We start from the raw sequence: 19,872 nt of genomic DNA, 5'->3' as shown, positions 1-19,872 counted from the left end.
GGCCATTAAGTGTGACAAACGGTCCTCTGTCACTTTTTCCAGTGCCGTTGTAACTTTGAAAAGTCACTAGACGGACTGTTGTAAATTTGAGGACTCCCCGTAGGGCATCAAAGACCTTTTTACCACTAAGGGCTCAAACTCAAGCAGTTTTTATAAAATTCATTCTCCAAAGAGACCCCAAAACACGCCACGTTTTCCCAAAATTGCACCAACCGGTTGTAAACTTCACATGTTCTACAGCAGGGGTCTTCAAACTTGGTCCTTTTAACTCCCAGAATTCCTCAGCCAGCATGGGGGAACTATGGCCCCTTCATGACTTGTGGACTTCAACTCCCAGAATTCCTCAGTCAGCGTGTCTGGCTGAGGAATTCTGGGAGTTGAAGTCCACAAGTCATAAAAAGGGCCAAGTTTGAAGACCCCTGTTCTACAGTCTTTATAAAAACTCCTTTAAGCACCTTCTGGCTCAGTTCCCACTGCCACGCTCTGCCCCCCCCCCCAAAAGCTGGGTGTCCTGCAGAGATGTGGACTTCAGCTCCCAGAATTCTCAGCAACAGGGGAATTCTGGGAGATGCAGTCCACACCTTTGAGGGCAACCTGGCGGAGAACAATTACGCTGCCCGTCTTGAAGCAAACTGACAGAATTATTCTGCAAAAATGTTTTTTTTTAAAAGCTTTTGTGGCTGGCCTTGCCACAACCACATTCTATGTTGTTGGGTTGCCGGAAATTTGTTTTGGTTAACTGCAGGGTGTTTCGAGGCTAAACCTGATTGGGTGGGTGGGGGCTCTCTCTGGGCACTGCCAAGCTTTTCAAAATAATAATAAAAAAACACGATTTTTTTGTTGCCAGGCCTTTGAAAAAAGGGGGAACACAACTTCTGGCCTGATTTATCTTGGAGAAAATAGTTGCGGCAGCCACAAAGTTTATGCCAGGATTGCAAAACACAACCCTGGCCAAAGTTTTGTTTGTTTCGCTCAGCCCCCAGCAACTTTCCTTGTGATTTGGAAGGAAACAGGGCGAAAGGAGACGAAGAAAACAACCCTCACTGCACACAGACACACACAGACACACACTTTTAAGGGACTGAAAAAAACGGAACGCCTGTAAAAATTGCCTTTTAAGACATGTCTGATCAAGAAACGGCGGCGTCTCGCCTGGAGAAGGAAGGGCCCCGTTCTGCAAGAACGGCTCCAGTATTTAGGACGAAAGGTTCCCAGCAGGGCTTGGCCGAGAGAATTCACGAAGCTGAGGAACCTGACTTTGGAATTCCTGGGAAAGGACATTATTTGGGCGCCTGTTTTTGTTTTTTCCCCTCCTGCTAAGTCCCCTAATTTCACTTTTCCCTTTAGACCCGCAGTTCCCGGGGGGTGGGGATGGAGGGGGACCGTGGCTTATCTATCCCACAATCCCCTGCCGCTTTCATCCCTAGGCTGAGCATCTGCAGGGTCAGGTGAAGATCCCTGTTGCGCAAAGGCCAACCTGAAAACGTTGCCCCCCCCCTGTGAAAGTGTGCCTCGGTGAGCTGGGCGAGGGTCCTGGGATTTACCTGCTCTCCTGCCCAAAAGATCCCCCTTAGGTAGTTGCTGCTGCTGCTGCCTGCCGGAGGGGATCTAGTCGCACACCCCAGTGAGCCTTGCACCTTCCTTCCTGCCTGATGGATCTCTGCCGGTGGGAAACAAGGGGAGCGTTATCTTAAGAGTTGGAAGGGACCTTGTAGGTCATCTAGTCCAACCCCCCCAAGTAGGACATCCTACACCAGGGGTCTTCAAACTTGGCACGCTGGCTGAGGAATTCTGGGAGTTGAAGTCCACAAGTCATAAAAGGGCCAAGTTTGAAGACCCCTGTCCTACACCATCTCTTTTTGGAAGCCTCCAGTGATGAAGCTCCCACAACATCTGAAGGCAACTTCTGTTCCATTGGTTGATTGTTCCCACCGTCAGAAAATATTCTCCATATTTCTAGGCTGAACCTCTCCTTGATCTGTTTCCATCCGTTGTTCCTTGTCTGGCCTTTGGGTGCTTTGGAAAGTAGGTTGACCCCCCCCCCTCTGTAGCAGCCCTTCAAATATTGAAAGGCTGCTATCGTGTCTGCCCTGGTCCTTCTCTTCACTGGACCAGCCATGGCCAGGTCCTGCAACCGTTCTTCCTATGTTTTAGCCTCCAGTCCCCTGATCGTCTTGGCTGCTCTTCTCTGCACTCTTTCTAGAGCTTCAACATCTTTTTTAGTGTTTTGGTTAAAGTTTTGGTCTGATGGAGAAAAGGCTTTGCCAGGCAATCCACAAGGACAGCCACTCAGCGGGTGGCTGAAGACCACAGAGCCGACACTGGATGTGGCTTTCCAGGTTGAAGGGGGGTGAAAGGGGACCAGGATGCGCCAAGAATACCTTGGGGAAAAGGTGAAGCACCCTGGGTGCCCTTGTCGTCTATGGAGGGCGTGCCCAACCCCACGTAGCCTGCCCACTCATGCCCGGGTGGATTCTTTTCACTTCATTCATTCATTTTTTATTTATTTATTCATTTCACTTTATTATTAGGGGAGACACGATAGCAATGTTCCAGTATTTGAGGGGCTGCCACAAGGCAGAGGGGGGTCACATTATTCTCCAAAGGACCAGAGGGCAGGACGAGAAACAACGGCTGGAAACTGATCAAGGAGAGAAGCAACCTGGAATTAAGGAGAAACTTCCTGACAGGGAGGACAATTAACCAGTGGAACAGCTTACCCCCGGAAATCGTGGGCGCTCCATCACTGGAGGTTTTTAAGAAGAGATTGGACAACCATTTGTCAGAAATGATATGGGGTCTCCTGCTTAAGTGGGGGGCTGGACTAGAAGACCTCCAAGGTCCCTTCCAGCTCTATTCTATTCTATTCTATTCTATCCATATTCTATTCTATATTCTATTCCATTCCATATTCTATTCCATTCTTTCCATATTCTATTCTATTCTATATTCTATTCTTTCCATATTCTTTCCATATTTTATTCTATATTCTATTCTATATTCTATTCTTTCCATATTCTATTCTATTCTTTCCATATTCTATTCTATTCTATATTCTATTCTATTCTTCCCATATTCTATTCTTCTATTCTATTCTATCCTATTCTACTCTATTTTATTCCATATTCTATTCTATTCTAAATATGCCCCTGCTCCAGTCTTACCGCTACTCTGCCCCTTGGCCTGTGGTGCTCTGTCCTGGCCAAATGTCTAGGGAGATTCTCATTCATCCAGGTCCTGGTTGTCCCCAAGGTGTTTGTTTCATTTTTTATTTCCCCCCAAAGGCAACTGGAGTCTCATGGGTTGTTTTTTTTCCTTCTCCTTGAAAACGTTTCGCTTCTCATCCAAGAAGCTTCTTCGGCTCTGACCGAAGTTCACTCAGTTCATTCAGTCAGAAGTGGGGAAGCTTCTGGGATGAGAAGCGAAACGTTTTCAAGTGAGCAAGCAAGCAAAAAAAAAAAAGTAAACTGAGAAAGTCCAGTTGCCTTTTGGAGGAAAAACACCCTGGGGATTCTGTCCTGGCCTTTGTGGCCGGGTCCCCCCCTCCCTGTCTCTTCCTGGCAATCACAAGGCCAAAATACACACACACACACACCCCCGCGCCTCCCACGGAGACCCACAGCTTATTCTTCCTCCCCGGTGCCAACAGCAGGACGTGAGGGACTTTGTCTCTACGTTTGGCCTCCCTGTGACAAACGATCCTCAAACTTAAATCCACACCTCCAACTCCTCCAGCCACATTCCCCAAGCATTAGCCATCTGGGCTCTGCCTGAGAGCCGATTCCTCGTTTCTCACCGGATTAATCCCCTTTGTCAAGTGGCTAAGGCGGCCGTGAGAAATTTGGAGCAGCTTGTCCAGAAACTTTCCGAGGAGCAGAATGACAGTAAAAGGCAGCTCCGCCTCGGCTCATCTAGAACTAAGGAGAAACTTCCTAACAGTGAGAACAATTAATTGGTGGAACAACCTGCCTCCAGAAGCGGTGAATGCTCCCACACTGGAAGTTTTTAAGAAGAGACTGGACAGCCATTTGTCCGAAATGTTTTTGGGTTTCCTGCCTGAGCAGGGGGTTGGACTCGATGACCTCGAAGGTCCCTTCCAACTATTATTATTATTAATTATTATTAGTATTATTATCTGCCCATGTCTGTTTGCTCGGCCAGCAAGTAAGTACCAGATCAAGATCACGTGAAGTGTTACATCCAGATCACATGAAGTGTTAATACCACTCTACAATGTCTTAGTAAGACTCACACTTGGAATACTGCATCCAGTTTTGGTCACCACAATGTAAAAAAGATGTTGAGACTCTAGAAAGAGTACAGAGAAGAGCAATGAAGATGATTAGGGGACTGGAGACTAAAACATATAAGGAACGGTTGCTGGAATTGGGCATGTCTAGTTTAATAAAGAGAAGGACGAGGGGGGGACATGATAGCAGTCTTCCAATATCTCAGGGGCTGCCCCAAAGAAGAGGGAGTCAAGCTATTCTCCAAAGAAACCTGAAGGCAGGACAAGAAGCAACGGGTGGAAACTAATCCAGGAGAGAAGCAACCTAGAACTAAGGAGAAACTTCCTGACAGTCAGAACAATTAACCAGTGGAACAACCTGCCTCCAGAAGTTGTGAATGCTCCCAACACTGGAAGTTTTTAAGAAGAGACTGGACAGCCATTTGTCCGAAATGGTATAGGATCTCTTGCTTAAGCAGGACTAGATGACCTCCACGGTCCCTTCCAATATTATTATTATTATTAGTCACCCCACGTAATCCCAGGGCCAGGGTGATCAAGACGCGGGGTTACTAATCCGGTGTGGCTGCACACATAATTTGGCTGCCCTTGTTTGAAAGAGCTCCCAGCTGGGAAATACCGGGTTTTAGGGGAAGGGGACAAGCAAGGCAACAACCTCTGGGAACCAGAGGCCCCAGGCCAGCACGCGGGAGGAGGAAATCAAGAGGGCCGCCCAGCCCATCTCGGTGGATGAAGCGAAGATGAAGATGAACCTTTCACTCTAGTACTGGAAGAAAAAAAAAACACAATCCAGCCAAAGTGGGGGTGCCTTTCGCTCCTTTGTCCCATCAGAAGATTTAACCCCTTCCCCCACCTGAGCAAGGAACACGGGGCAGGCAGGAAGCAGAGAGGGGCAACTCAAAAAGCGGCGTTGTCAGGGTCAACTCCCTGCAGAAGGCCGGCTCCAGGCGAAGGGCAGATTCGCGGAGCTCTCCCGAACGCTCCACGGAAGCCCGGGCAGGAGAAAGGCAGAAGGGCTGGTCCCTGGCACTGGCGCAGAGACACACCGGGTAGACGTGGCCTTTCCTTCCGACTGTATTTAACTTATTTATTGACCGATAAAATGATCACACACATAGAAGCAGAAAAAAAAAAATTTTTGACCAGACTTGGGTTCCGTGAGTCCGTCGCACGTTCCGGCTTGGAAGTGGCCAGGTGGAAGGAAGGCCGCCGAGAAGCGGGGGGGGGGAGCAGGGGCCCGGAAGAAAACCAGGCCCAAATTCCATCACTCCGGGATGGGATGGGGGGGGGTTGAGGAGGAGGAGAAGGGAGGAAGGAGACGCGTGGGCCGAGGAACGGCGGGTGAAGAAAAAAGTGACGGCAGCCTTCCTTGAGAAGTGAGGAGGGGGAGAGAAACTGGGGGGGGGGGAGAGAAATGGGAGTCCAACAGTCCCTTCGGGGGCCACTCAGGGAAGAGAGTTGAAGAGGTCTTTGAGGAAGCCGTCCGGGTCGCAAATGTCGGATAGCAATCCTGAAAAAAAGCAGGGTGAAGTCAGAGGGGGCTGTGTGCACGTGCACAAACACGCCCTCCCCCCAGCGCTGGTTTCCGAAGAGGGTGGGGGGGGCGAGCGCTCACCAGCCACGTCCAGGAATTCTGAGAAGGTCTCGGCGGGCATGAACTCCTCCTGGAAGGACTTCAAGGCTCTGTCAGCCGCCTCGTGGATGGGCATGTCGTTCTGGCGGATGTACTCGGCCAGAGAGTAGGACCAGCCCCCCTCTGTGTTGCTCGTAGGCACCTTCTGCAGGGGGAGAGGAAGCGGGAGGAGGTTGGCACTCAGGGAGGGTGGGGACAGGAAGGGAGGGAGGGAGGAAGACAAGAAGGAAGGGAAGGAGGGAGGGGACAGGAAGGAGATGGGAGGGATGGGATCAGTGGGAGGGAGGGAAGGAAGATGATATGAGGAAGGAAGGAAGGGAGGAAGGAAGGAAGGGAGAGAGGGAGGGAGGGAGGAAGACAAGAAGGAAGGGAAGGAGGGAGGGGACAGGAAGGAGATGGGAGGGATGGGATCAATGGGAGGGAGGGAAGGAAGATGATATGAGGAAGGAAGGAAGGAAGGAAGGAAGGAAGGAAGGAAGGAAGGAAGGAAGGAAGGAAGGAAGGAAGGCCAAGACTCAACCTAGCTTGGAAATAAGGAATCTGTCCCCTGGGGTGGAGGGCCTTAGGTGGCTAGGACAGACCCCTGGCCTAACCATTTCTGCCTGAGATGAATGGAGGGGCCTAATGGGGCTCTCCTGGGCTCCTCTTTCCAGCTTGGTAGACAGCTGGAGGAGAGTGGATCTCTGCTTGGGAGCCTTGATCCCTGAGCCAAACAGGCTGGAGAGGTCAACTCCCTTGAATTGTACGCCTTTGTAGGTATGGGGTGCCCTGAGCCCTCAATCTGGCCGGCTCACCCGTTCAGAGGGAACCCCCTAGGCCACCCCGACAGAGGAAGCACTTACTCTGAACATGTTGTAAATGAGATCAACTAGGGCCCAGAACAGGAGGCTGGAGCGATAGGCAGCGTAGTCCTTCACGGCTCTGTCTGTTAGCCTGTTGGGAGGGGAGAGAGGCCGTCAGGTCCCTTGGACGGGTGGGTGGGCAGATAACTCCAGCCGGTGAATCATCCAGCAGTATGAGCGACACACACACACACACACACACACAAAATGCACACACCAGGGGTCTGGGAATACATAGGCAGCCTGGAGCTCCCCCCCCTCCTGTTTCCTGCACAAACTGATTTATAATTCAACCCCCAAAGATGCTGCCCGGGTTTTGAGCACCTCCAGCTCATTTTTTTGTGATGCCAGAAGCAGGAAGTCATTTTTCTCACGGTGTGTGTGTGTGTCAAGCCTCTTGGTATCAAGCTTGAAGCTCGTTTTGGTGGTGCAACAATTATTGCTTCTTAGCTTGCCAAAGAACTTGGGGGGAGGATGGGGAATTGGAATGCAGGCTACAAAGATGAAGAAAGCAGACCGTGAGAATCAAGGACAATTCACCAGATGACTGGCTCAACTCAAGAGACAATTTCTCATAACCATATAATTGCAACCAATTGGGCCATGTGACCCGTTCATGAATGGGAGGGGAAATTCTATTCTTTTACTGGGGGGAGGGGAATGTTCTGCTGGGGTTTGCCAGACCTGGTTTTGGTTTCATATGTGCCGAAATGATGTACTCAATAAAGTTTGACATTAAGAGATCGGAATGCCTTGAAGGTGTTTGCTTGGTTGGGTTCGTCAATCGGAACCTTGACACTCGGCATGCTGAGCTGAGGGTCACTTCCACGGCCATCCCTGGGGGGAATATTCTCTCCCTTCCTCTCCAAGAAGCAGATGGCAAAAGGGGGATCAACCCCCAAGACTCCCAGGCCTTCAGGAGAGCGTGTTGCAAAGGGTCCCTGGCGCCTGAGCTCCCTTCCCTCTCTTAAGCACAGGCTGGGGGGTGGGGTTTCAGGTCAGGAGACCCTGGGGCGGCAGCAAATCAGCCACCCCCTGACCTCAGAAGAGCCCCCACCCCAGTAGATGAGGAAGATGGGACAGCCGACGCTGGCAGCAGCTGAAAAAGAAGGGGCTGTGATCCCAAAGCTGGCCTTCATCAGGTGAACTTCAAAATCCAGTCCCAGAAGATCTGGCTCTACAGGACAGGCAGAAGGGGAAGGGCGGCTCCCAGGATCACAGGTAGTCCTCAACTTACCACCAACTTGTTCAGTGACTGTTCAAAGTCACACAGTCACATGCTCAGTTGGGCGGCCATAAATCAAGGGGTCTCTCTGCGCAGCGCCCAGCCGCGTCTTGTGCTTACTTGCTTGCTCCCGCCGGGGACACCGTCCGGGCGTGGGAGATGACCAGCAGGCGCTTCAGGATGTCAATGTGCACCGCCTTCCACCGCTCGGGGGGCAGGATGTGGAGCGCCAGGACGGTGTAGTAGTGGGGGCCGTCCACCTCAAAGGCCCCCTCCACCCACTTCTCCTTCGGCTGCTCCAGGAAGCTCTGCAGGTTCTTCTCTTCTCGGGAGGTTGCCCGCGTCCTGGAGAGAGGAAGGCAGCAGAGGCTGTCGACAAGGGAGGCCTTTGGATCGGAGAAGCCCTTCCCCATCCCGGCCCGCAGGTCGCAAGGCCTCATCTCTGCCCGGCCCAGAGAGCAGGAGGCAGAGGGCATCTCCTAGGAAGGGCCAAGCTGCAGAGAAGCCCATCAGAGGAACCCTGGTCTTCTTTCATTGACTGGGGGGTCTCCCAAGCCCCCTCATCCTCCAAGGGTTACAGGTGGTCCTCAAGTGAACAACAATGGAACCCCCCAATGTCTGTTGCTAAGCAAGGCTGCTCTTCAGTGGGTTTTGGCGCAGTAGTCAGAGTGCAGTACTGCAGGCTGATTCTGCTGCCTGCAGGTTCGCAGTTTGATCCTGAGCAGCTCAAGGTTGAACTCAGCCTTCCATCCTTCTGAGGTTGGTAAAATGAGGACCCATATTGTTGTGGGGGAACATGCTGACTCTTGTCAACCGCTTAGAGAGGGTTGTAAAAGCACTGCGAAGCATATATAAGTCTAAGGGCTGATGCTATTGCTGTAGCTGATCGGATGTTGCATTAAGAGCCGTGGGGGCGTAGTGATTAGAATGTGGCATTGCAGGAAAATTCTACCCACAGCCAGGAGTTCGATCCTGACCGGCTCAAGGTCGACTCAGCCTTCCATCCTTTCGAGGTCGGTAAAATGAGGACACAAATTGTTGGGGGGGAATATGCTGACTCTGTAAACCCCTTAGAGAGGGATGTAAAGCACTGTGGAGCGTTATGTAAGTCTCAGTGCTTATTGCTATTGCAGGCAAACTCTGCCCAGTACCAGGAGTTTGATCCTGACCGGCACAAAGTTGACTCAGCCTTCCATCCTTCTGAGGTTGGTAAAATGAGGACGCAGATTGTTGGGAAGGGCAATAGGCTGACTCCGTAAAAACCGCTTAGAGAGTGCTGTAAAGCACCATGAAGCAGTATATAAGTCTAAGGGCTATTGCTATTTTGCCCCGTTTTGCTCCATTTTTTTGCCACAGTTGCTAAGGGAATCACTGCAGCTGCTACGTAACAAGGTTGTTAAACTGAATCTGGTTTCCCCACTGACTTTGCCTGTCGAAAGGTTGCAAAAGCGGGAATTCAGGGGACTCCAGCTATCACTGCGACCGACATAGATAAGAGTTGGTTGCCTGAATTTTGATCACCTGACCCCGGGGAGGCTGCAACGGGCGTTAGGTGTGAAAAACGGGCCCAAAGTCCTCCTTTTCCCTGCCGGTGTAACTACAAACGGTCCCTAAATGAACTGTTGAAAGCCGAGGACTGGCTGAAGAGATTTAAAAAGGAGTGATTTGGGCGAGGGGGGGGGGCTTCCAGGGCGAAGGGCCAGGGCCTGTCCTGCTGTCCACAGCCTGGCAGACAAGATTTGGGCACCAGCCACAGAGCTTCCTCTGCTCGAGACGGGCACTGGGGAGAGGAGGGGAGCGGGCAAACCCTCCGGGATTAACCTGCTCAGCCATTAAGTGCTGACCACGTTCTCCTCCTCCTCCTCCTCCTCCTCCTCCTCCTCCTCCTCCTCCTCCAGTCTGGTCTTTCCAACCTACGGCTAAAAGCACACGGGGTGTGTGGGGTATACTGACGTGTTGAGGACGTAAAGCACTGTGTGAATGATGTAGGGGATCAGGTGGATGTTGCTTTCCCGGCCACCGCCGCCTGTGTCCACGCTGAACGACTGCTCCGTGGCAAACCGGAGGAACAGCAGCTTGGTGTCGTGCACGTTGAGCTGGTAGGTGGGCTCCCGCTGTCCCGTGCACTCCTGGAGGTAAGTGTTGTGCCTGCCGAGCGAGAACCATGGGTGCATTAGGGCACCAACCCCCCTCCCCGGCTTCCCCAAGCCCTACGGGCTGCTGGTGGGGACCGATTCCGTGGGAAAACAAGGTTAAGAAGGGATAAACCACAAAACAGACTTTTTTTTTGGCAAGGGGACACCTCATGAGACGTGCGAGGGCTTCCTCTTCCTCCTCCTCCCAGATGGGAAGGTGCCCCTTGCCAGGCGCCGCAGGTGTTCCAGAAGAGGGCAGCCTTCCAACTCACCTTGCCAAGCAGGTGGCGAAGGCAGATTCCGGGACGTGCGGTCCCCAGACTGGCAGGAGGCCGTTGCATTTGGTGTTGGCGTTCTGCAAGGCGGCGCTCTCCCACTCCTCACGGCCCCGCGCCAACCTGCCAGGCGGGGGAAAGTCACGGGCGTCAGGAGCACGAGTTCTCCCCGCTCCCCTCTTCCCACCCCGGAGATAACCCCTCCGCCCCAATGAGCGTCTGTCAGACTCCATCTGACTTATCTGGGCTTCCAATCCAGACCTGGCTGAAATCCACGGCTGCCCACCGGGAAAGGCCCGGCTGCCCGCGGGGCTTCCTTACCTGACCGCTGCCAGGTGGCAGTCGTAGTGGACGATGTTGAAGTGGGAGACGGTGCTGTAGCCCTGCTGCTTCCGAGGCTTGTTCTCAAACTCCTCCAGGGCCACCCGCTTGGTGAAGGTGTAAATGCCCAGGACCTTGGTGGGCTGTGGCAAAAAAGGGCAGATAGGGTGGGCTCCCTCCAAAATGTTTCCAGGGACACCCTCGACTGGAGGAAGAGTCCCCCTCCCCAGGGACCGTGGGGAAGGCCCGGCCCTGACTCACCTGGAACTTGTAGCCTTCCCGGCAGATGCAGCACGTCAGGCCGGGTTCTTCGATCAGCTCCTCCATCTGCTTCAGCAGCGCCGTCTTCGTCACCACCTGTCCCTTCTCATTCGTCTGGCAAGCCAAGCAAAGAGTGGAGGGGCTGAGGAGGAGGAGGAGGAAGAGGAAGGACCACGGGGCCCACACTCCCCGAAGGCCTCCTCGCATCCCGCCACCCCGAGCGAGAGGCGCCCATTACCGTCATGCCGAGGGTGCCCAGGGCCTTCTGCCGCATGGCCATAGCCATCCGCTTCTTCTCCGCCCGCGTCTCCCGGCGGGCCGCGTCGATCTTCGTGTTCACGTCCGGGTGTTCCCGGAGGGCTTCCAGGAGGTTCTCGGCCAGCGTCCCGATGCCTTCGTCGCTGGAGACCTGCTCCAGCTTGTGCAAGTTGGAGATCGAATCGGTCCCAATCAGCGCCTGCGGGGCAGGGAGGGAGGCTTTCAGCTCGAGGGCCAACGGACCAGCTCAGAATCCCATTGTTTTCCTTTAACCCTTTTGCTACCAGGAGTTCTTAGCTGCAGCACTGTTACAGGAGGGCAAGGGCCTCCCTTCCTAACTGGGCCAGGCCTCTGGGGGAACGAAGGCCCTTTGCCTTCCCCTGGCACAGCTAGGAGGATAAAGGTCGGGGCCCAGCATTGAAACTCACGAGGGCAGAGGGCAAGCCAGGAGAGCATCATGTGCTCGGTGCCAAATGCAGGCTGTGCAAAGCCTCCTGCTTTCCACAGAGAAATGGGGGGAGAAGGAGGAGGAAGGGAGATGGAAATAAAGGAGTTGTAGAGGAGGAGGAGAGATGGAAATAGAGAAAGAAAAGGAGTTGTAGGGAAGAGGAGGAGGAGGAGATGGAGGAGGAGGGGGAACCTCACCTGGGTAGCTGGATGCTGAGTGGCGAGTCCTCGGAGTAGCCGCAGGATAAATGGGAGGGCCGGTCGAGACAGAAATTTCTTCCACACATCGGCGTCCAAACTGTCCGAGAGTCAAGGGGGGGAGCGGGAAAGGAGAGCAAAGGGTTGACCACCCTCAGTGTAGAAGCACTCCCCCCCCCCCCTCGGCTGTTCCAGACCCAGACCTTGAAGCCACCCCCCCCCAGGCCGGGCCCCATCTCCCCACAGATCCCAGGCAGGGCCCTCACTTCTTGGCGCTGGGGATATGCTTCTTCATGTAGTCCAAGGCGCCCTGGGTGATCCCTCTCTGCAGGATGAGGTCCTTCAGCAGGTGCCCGTTGCTGTTGTTCTTGATGCCGGCAGCGATTTTGCAGAAACAATCCAGGAAGACCTTGTCGTCCCCACTGTGTTCCTCGTCGTACCTGAGAGAGAGAGAGAACAAAAAGGGGAGGGGCATGGAAAGGGGCACCCAAAGACCACCTGTGTCCTGCCTTTTTCAGGGGCAGAAAAAGCCACCCAGGCAGCTCAGAACGAGAACGAAGCTCAAAAGGAAAAGCCATTTTTCGTTCCTCGTTTCCTTGCAGGAGAGGAACTGGGCAAATCACCCGTTTGTGCAACGTGGAAAGGGCACGAGTCCCTGCTTGTGTGCACGCCCACCCAAGCACACCCAAACCCACGTCTATTTAGCGGGAGACAGAGACGGCCCTGGGCGCCCTCCTTGTCCGTACTTGTCGAAGCTGCAGTAGGGCTTGAATCGGTCCACCAGGATCTCCATCTTCTCCGTCTCCCCGAAGGACAGGTAAGGGATGATGCGCAGGAGGCCCTGGAGCACGCTGGGATTGGAGCGGACAAACGTGCTGTTGATCTGATCCAGCAGCATCACCAGCTGATCCTTGTCGCCTGTCAGGAGCAGGTTGCCCTGCGGAGAGAATCGCCCACCCGCTTGAGAGGCAGCTGGAGAGGCCCCCCTAGGACACCAGCCCAGCTGCCTGCCTGCCTGCCTGCCTGCCTGGGAGGACTGATACTTCCCATGTCAACTGTCCAGTTGGCATTTCCAGAAAAAGAAACTCTTGGCACATGATTTTACCAAGAGTATATAATACTTTACTGAAAATTTACACTGACACAGAAGAAAGCAAAACCAGCTCTGATTTTTTCACGCAAAGGCTTGCTTGGTTAAACAATAGACTCCCTTGACCCCACCCCCCACCAGGTGTTCACACTGTCCAATAGTAAAATTTCTTCTTGTTATGTCCATTTCATTGGCCTCGACTCTCGGTTGCCTAGACCAGATTTCTCCAACCTTTCCAGGCTCGTGGCCCGGAGGGGAGAGCAGCTTCCAAATTACTGCGTGCACGCGCACGGCCACACACACAGGGCCATACCCACTGGTGCAATACTAGAGGCCATGTGTGTGCCTGCGGCGGCACCATGCGCATGCATGAACAGCCGTGCACCTCTGCAGCGGCTAGCGCCCATTCAAATGTGCACAAATGAGCCGTGCACACCCCCTGTGCTAGTGGCCCATTCACACATGCACAAATGGGGCACGCATGCCCCCTCCGTTTGAGCCTGAGCACATATGCAAACAGGGCTATGGGTGCAGGTGCTAGCACAAGGGGGGGTGGAATGCGCACCCATGCGTGCGCGCCCTGGCCAGCTATTTCTGCGCCTGCTGGCCAAAAGCCTGCAGCCCCGTACTGGGCTGCAGCCCATAGGTTGGGGACCCATGGCTTAGACATCACCCCTCCCACCTTTGCATTCCAGGGTCAAGATGTGAGCCAAAGAGAAAATCTAGGTCAGGGGTAGTGAACCTGGGCTCTTTTATGACTGGTGGACTTCAACTCCCAGAATTCCTGAGCCAGCATGGGGGAACTATGGCCCCCTCATGACTGGTGGACTGAGCCAACCTGGCTCAGCTTGGAAGCCTCTCCCTTTCCCCTCAGCGTCGCTGGCTCAGGAATTCTGGGAGTGGAAGTCCACGAGTCATAAAAGAGCCCAGATTGACTACCCCTGATCTAGGTGAAAAGGCAAGTAAGTCCTGACATGCCTCTTCTTGAATGCCGCGGGGACTAAGGCAGAGCAGCCACGCTTGCAATTATGAAATGCTGGGTCCCCCTAGTTCCTCGTGACCCTAGGAACCTTCTAGCACAGAGCAAAAGATCCGCCCCCCCCCCTCCGGTCTCCTTCTGGAGCGACCCATAGAAGAGCTCCCTCAATCTAGCCAGCCCACCAGCATTCCGCTTTTCAAGATTCCCTCCCTCTCGAGTTCAGGGTTAAGTATGAATTTGTTTATTGTATAATTTTTTTGTTTTAAAAGTTATAGAGTGTGTTTGTTTTGTTTACAATAATCCTGTATTCTGCTCCGGGAAGTGGGGGGGGTTAGGGGGGTGGGGATGGGTGGGATTAAGTAGGTTAGATAAACAGAAATATTAATGTATAAAATAGATATTAATTTAGAGGGAGGTGCCGCTCGGGTATTTCCCCTGAACTGTATCCGAAGAGGGATGAGAGGGGAGGAGGAAGGGATGGAAGGAAGTCGGATGGGAGGAAGGGATGAGGGGAGAGAGGGGAAGAGAGGAGAGAGAGAGGAGGGAGGGAAGGAAGGAAGGAAGGAAGGCAGAGAGGGCGGATGCAGTCGGGGGGGAGATGGACGAGCGACACCTAAGGTTATATGTATGAATTTATTTCAAAGGTATTTTTTATAATGTATTGAAAGTATTAAATGTATTGAAAAATGAAAAATATTTTTTTTTTTAATTTAAAAAAAAAAAGATTCCCTCCCTCTTGAACCCCCAACTACGTAACAGACGTGGTTGCAATATGAGAGGGGAGATGATGGACAGGGCCCCAGGGCTGCCCTGTTATGCTTGCTTGCGCCTCGCTGCTATGTGGCAACAAACTGCCATGAGCTGAACGTTGGGAAGGGGATACTCGGGGGAAAGCGGAAGTAGAAACAGTGCCGCCGCAAGATGCTGCCTCAAGGTCACCTGGCTGGAAAGAGCTGCACACCGATCTGCGCTCAGACTTATGTTATGAAAACATCTTGCACCATTGGTTACAAAGGGGGTGGGCAGTGAGGGGAAGATAAGGGGGAGAAAGTAAAAACTTAGGGATTTGGGCACGCGACGATCAGTTCTGAATGTGCAATGCTGCAGGACACTTGATCTCTAATAAAACTCTACCTTTCTCAACCAATGGGGCCAAGTGGGGCGGTTCCTATTTAAGGGGTTTAAGCTGCGGCAGATGGGATGCTCTGTCTCTGAACGCCACCCACAAGTTTACACCCCTGCACCAACCTTGTCCTCACTCAGCGGCTCTGCATTGGACTCGTCCAGGATAATCTCCATGATGCTGAGGACCTGTTCTGCCACCGCCGCTCCCCCGCTGTCCTTGCTTTCCTGCTCGGCCACCAGAGCCTACGAAGAGGGTGCCAAAAAAAAAAAAAAAAAAGCATTGGAGATGGAGAGCTCAGCCACCAGTCTGGCTTCCTCTCTGCTGACCCAGGACACCATCACCACCATCTTCTTGCAGGGAAGGAAGGAGAGAGAACCTGCCAGGTGGTGGGACGTGGCCGCTTACCAAGTTCAGCGTGCCCAGCATGACGTTGAGGGTGTTCATCTCCAGCTTCACCAGCTGCTGGCGGTTGACCTTCACTTTGACGCAGTAGCTGAAGAGTTTCAGCAGGACCTGTGGAGGAAGAGGCGGCCAAAGGTTTGAGGAGCAGCTTCCACCCAAGCAATGTTTAACCATGTTCGAAGCCCCATGGACCAGGAGCAGCTCCGCTCCAGCCTCTCAAAGAACAGCAAGCAATTGTCCTAAAAACGGCCACCTGGTGGCTGGAATCTCCTGTCATGGCTTGGAAAGCTCCTTGTTTCACCTAACTCTCCGAGACTGGTGGAGTCTAAGGCTTCAGGAAAGAATTCCTCTAGGCCAGGGGGAGGCAGCCTTGGCTCTTTTATGACTGGTGGACTTCAACTCCCAGAATTCCTGAGCCGGCATGGCTAAGCATGGAAACCTCTCCCTTTCCCCTCAGCATGGCTGGCTCAGGGATTCTGGGAGTTGAAGTCCACGAGTCATAAAAGAGCCAAGGCTGCCTACCCCTGCTCTAGACATATCTGGAGCTGCTAGATCAGTGATGGCGAACCTTTTAGAGACCGAGTGCCCAAACTGCAACTCAAAACCCACTTATTTATCACCAGGTGCCAGGTGGGCATGACCGAGTGGCCCACTGTGGTGGTTATGGCAGACTGGGTGGGTGTGGCCAAGGTTGGTGTGGCCACCTCGATGTTGCTCGTGGGGAGGGATGCCTGTGGGGATAGAGCAGGGATGGGGGAGATCCAGGGGTCTCTGGCAGGTGGGTGGTGGGCAGGAGGCTCATCCTGAGAGGTGAGGCGAGGTAGGGCGGGGGTGCCATTGTCCCAGGGCAAGACGAGGCTGGGGCCAGGGCAGCTGCTGCCTGACACCGTCGGCCCCTGCACACAGAGGCCAGCGAGCGCATGGGGGCCGACAGTATCCATCAGCAGCCACAGCCTGCTGGCCCCTTGACCGGTGCACTCTGGGGCTCCGCAGCCCCCCCCAGCAGTTCAGAGAAGCGCCCAGAGAGAGGGCTCTGAGTGCCGCTTCTGGCACGCGTGCCATAGGTTCGCCACCACTGTGCTAGAGGCTCTGTTACCGGCTGCTTGCCTCTATGCCTCTTGGCTGGATTCAACGTTTTGATACGGGGCTCGTTTCTTGGACCGATGTTGAAGAATGAGGAGGAGCTGGCCAAGATGGTGAACAAGATGGTCCACAAAACTCCTCCCTTTGCTGGAGGTGTAACCGAAATATTTTTTTTCTTTCTTCCATCAACCTTTGGGGGGAAACTGATGATCTCTCTTCACACAACCATCCCACTAGAAAAGGACTTCCAACAGGAAGGGGAGGTGGGGAACGCGGCTCACCGTCAGCAGATGTCGGCCTTGTTTGAAGTCTTTGATCCCGGTCAAGCGGTTCAGCATGCAGCCCAGACCGCCGCACTGCGCCATGACTCCCGCCATCTTGTACACCTCTTCCTCATCCTCCTCTTCATCTGGGGAAAAGAAAGAGGCCTTCAGGAGAGAAACAACGGCATCGACAAGGCTGGGAGAAAAAGATCCTGGCTACTTTTCACAAAGGCAGGCACAAGTTGCCTGGATTCTCCTCCTGGCTCAGCATCCTTGGGGGATCAGGATGTTTTGGGTAGCCAGCTCAAAAGAACTCTGGGCCAACAGGCCTGGTGGATGCGTTGGCGTTAAATAAATGCCTGGCATTGAAAATAACCTTGCCCTCTTCCAGGGTGGAGAGGGCAAAGCATCAGTTTTGCAATTTTGGCTCTCAGCGCGATGGCCAAACGTCTAAAACAGTGTTTCTCAATCTCAGCAACTTTACAATGTGTGACTGGCTGGGGGGTTCTGGGAGTTGCAGTCCACAGAGCTTAAAAGTTGCTGAAGTGGAGAAACAGGGTTCTAATCTAAGCCATCTGATGCTGGACTCAAGGACCAGCATCCCGTGGCAGGATGCAAGGTTGGTACCTGTAGTGGAATCCAGAGACTCTATGAATTCTTCCGTGGCATCCCCCAGCAGGCCCCGCATGCGATAAATTATCCTCATGGGCTCACCCTGCCGAGGAGAAAAGGGGAGACCAAGCAGACTTTGATCAGACAAGCACAGAAGAGGCAGGGAAATATCCAGTGCTTGACCCTCCACTAGGCTGGGCTAATCCACTCATGGGCTTCCTTGCATTAGACCAGTGGTTCTCAACCTGTGGGTCGGGACCCCATTTGGGGTCGAACGACCATTTCACGGGGGTCGCCAAACCACGCTGTCCACCATTTTTTCCCTTTTCCCTAGCTGTCCTACTCCCTCTTATTGGTGGCCACACCCACTTGGGGGTCACCACAACATGGGGAACTGTATTATGGGGTCACGGCATTAGAAAGGTTGAGAACCACTGCATTAGATGCTTATTAACACTGTCTCTATTCTTCCCATTAAAGATCACAGCCCAACTCAACTTCTGCAGCAGCAGCAGCGGAGAAGATGTAGTAGCTGGCTCCTCTCAGCGAAAGGGAGAAACACTCCAGGATGCAATAAAAACTACGTATGACTGCAGAAGCAGGGCAGGGGATGCATCCCCAACTGAGAGAGCTTCCTAGTCTAGCTCAAGGAAATGATGCAGCAGGCATCACGGTGGGGGCGTACAAGTGCCTCGGCAAAGCCCGGGCAAAAAGGCAGTAAAATCACCCAGTCTAGAACAGGTTGGAAGACCCAGATCTGGCCTGGGATGGAGCCCGGACAGGCTGGGAGTGAAACCCGGAACCTGTGCTCTTTCCTTCTGCTTTAACCCGACAGAGACCGAAGAACGCCTCCACGCAGGCAAGCTCAGCCCACGAGAAGCCAAAGGGAAGCGCGCAGAAGTGTGTGACAGGTTAATTAAACTGGCACCTTCAAAGGAAGGGCAGCGGGGAAGAGAAAGCTCCTACGGATGAGAAGAAAACAGGAGAGGGAGGGGGGTGGGGGCGGCTGGGTAGGTGGCTGGGAAAGAGAAGTGACAATTTAATAAGCTTTTAAGCCAAACTGGGTATTAGGAAAGTGGCAAAGCCCAGGAGGGCCTCGTTACAACCTTCCCCACGGAGACAGAGCCTCTTTCAAGTCCCAGGCCCCAGACGCAGAGGGCGAGTTTCCGGGCAAGTTTCCCGTTTTAAGGACCTGGAAGTCTGAATGGGGGGGGGGGAAGAGTAGGGGGCGAGGGGAAGGGGAGGGTGCCATTCCCTGGTTGGGAGGAGGAGACTTTATTGGGGAGGGGGGGAAAGAGGCAAAGCCCAGAAGAGCAAAGAGGAGCTGTCAAGAGGACTACTGCTAAGCCCGGTGCCGAATAAGCTGGTGCTTAATGTCAGAGAAGATTCAGAGCGAGGCTGGGGGAGCCCCAAGGGGAAATGGGGGGGATCAACGGCTGGGCTCCGGAGTAACAGCAGCCACCTTGGAGGAGAGCTGGTCAAAGGCTGAACCCCGAAGGAGGCAAGTGGGGAAAAAACACGGGCCTGGGGAGAATTTCTTGGGAGCATTGGCAATTCTCATCCATTTTGGGCCAAGCCAAGCCCAGCTCTGTTGCCACCCTGCGAGAGGGCACGGGCACAGAAAGAGAGGCAGTCCTTGGTTTACGACCATTTGATTAAAATGGGTTCAAAGTTATAATGGCACTCACAACCACAATAGCCCCACGATCAGTGGATTTACAATGGCCGCACCTGCCCGGCAGTCATCCAATCCCAATTTGTGACCTTCTCGGCCAGCTTCAGGCAAGGAAAGTCAATTGGGGGAGGGAGCCGGATTTGCTTAATGACCGCATGAGTCACCTCACAAACACTGTGATCTGCTTAACAGCCACGGGGGGGGGGAGAAGGGTGGTAAAATCAGATGTGGCTCACTTAACAACCAACTTGCTTAGCAATGGAAATTTGTGGTCGTTAAGTTGAGGTATTGATTTAACAGCTAAGCAGCTTATGTAATGTATGTAAGAATGGGAATGACTCAGCAGGGTCTGAGTCTCTTTAAGAGCCACAGTATATAAAGGGAAGGCTCTACTGATGTGTACTTTCTTCTTCTCTTTCCTGCTGTAACTGTGGTTTGTTGGATCCTGCTGTTTGAGCTCGTGTATGTTTATTGTTCCTGGTGTATGATATTGTAGACAGTGCAAGATAAACCACCATTTACTACAGACCACCGTTTACTGCGTTTACTCCTGGGTTATCTTGCGCAATAAGACTTGTGCACGTTCTGACAGCTAGCTGTAACCGAAGCTTAATGGCGGTGTCTACTAAGGGAAATCGCCCCCCCAGTCTTAGCTAAGTGGAAAAGCAGCCTGTGACATGTAGGTAGTCCTTGATTTACAACCACAGTGGAGCCCAAAATTTCTGATGCTAAGCGAGGCAGTTAAGTGAATTTTGCCCCATTTTACAAACCTTTCTTGCTAAGCAAATCACTGCAATT

The 19,872-nt window shown here is 53.1% G+C and overlaps 1 protein-coding gene across 5 annotated transcripts in view; it reads right to left on the bottom strand.

The window, feature by feature from the left end:
- Positions 1-5,301: 5,301 nt before the first annotated feature.
- The window catches only part of UBR4 (ubiquitin protein ligase E3 component n-recognin 4), a 109,458-nt gene continuing 94,887 nt past the window's right edge, over positions 5,302-19,872 (bottom strand). For all 5 annotated transcript variants that reach the window (XM_039355042.1, XM_039355043.1, XM_039355046.1 and 2 more), the window contains 16 exons: positions 17,415-17,502; positions 16,806-16,933; positions 15,445-15,552; positions 15,162-15,281; positions 12,591-12,781; positions 12,111-12,284; positions 11,845-11,944; positions 11,180-11,398; positions 10,942-11,055; positions 10,681-10,823; positions 10,357-10,482; positions 9,903-10,097; positions 8,070-8,294; positions 6,725-6,815; positions 5,865-6,027; positions 5,302-5,759 (listed from right to left, as the gene is read on the bottom strand). In XM_039355042.1, the coding sequence (XP_039210976.1) occupies positions 5,695-5,759; positions 5,865-6,027; positions 6,725-6,815; positions 8,070-8,294; positions 9,903-10,097; positions 10,357-10,482; positions 10,681-10,823; positions 10,942-11,055; positions 11,180-11,398; positions 11,845-11,944; positions 12,111-12,284; positions 12,591-12,781; positions 15,162-15,281; positions 15,445-15,552; positions 16,806-16,933; positions 17,415-17,502 (2,250 nt within the window). In that variant the 3' untranslated portion in view covers positions 5,302-5,694. The remainder of the gene's footprint in view (positions 5,760-5,864; positions 6,028-6,724; positions 6,816-8,069; positions 8,295-9,902; positions 10,098-10,356; positions 10,483-10,680; positions 10,824-10,941; positions 11,056-11,179; positions 11,399-11,844; positions 11,945-12,110; positions 12,285-12,590; positions 12,782-15,161; positions 15,282-15,444; positions 15,553-16,805; positions 16,934-17,414; positions 17,503-19,872) is intronic.

This window comes from Crotalus tigris, unplaced genomic scaffold (assembly GCF_016545835.1).
Source record: "Crotalus tigris isolate CLP2741 ecotype Arizona unplaced genomic scaffold, ASM1654583v1 scf7180000018590.67127310178:1205815, whole genome shotgun sequence".
In the NCBI taxonomy this organism is placed as follows: Eukaryota; Metazoa; Chordata; class Lepidosauria; order Squamata; family Viperidae; genus Crotalus; species Crotalus tigris.
This window is presented reverse-complemented; position numbering and strand designations above follow the sequence as displayed.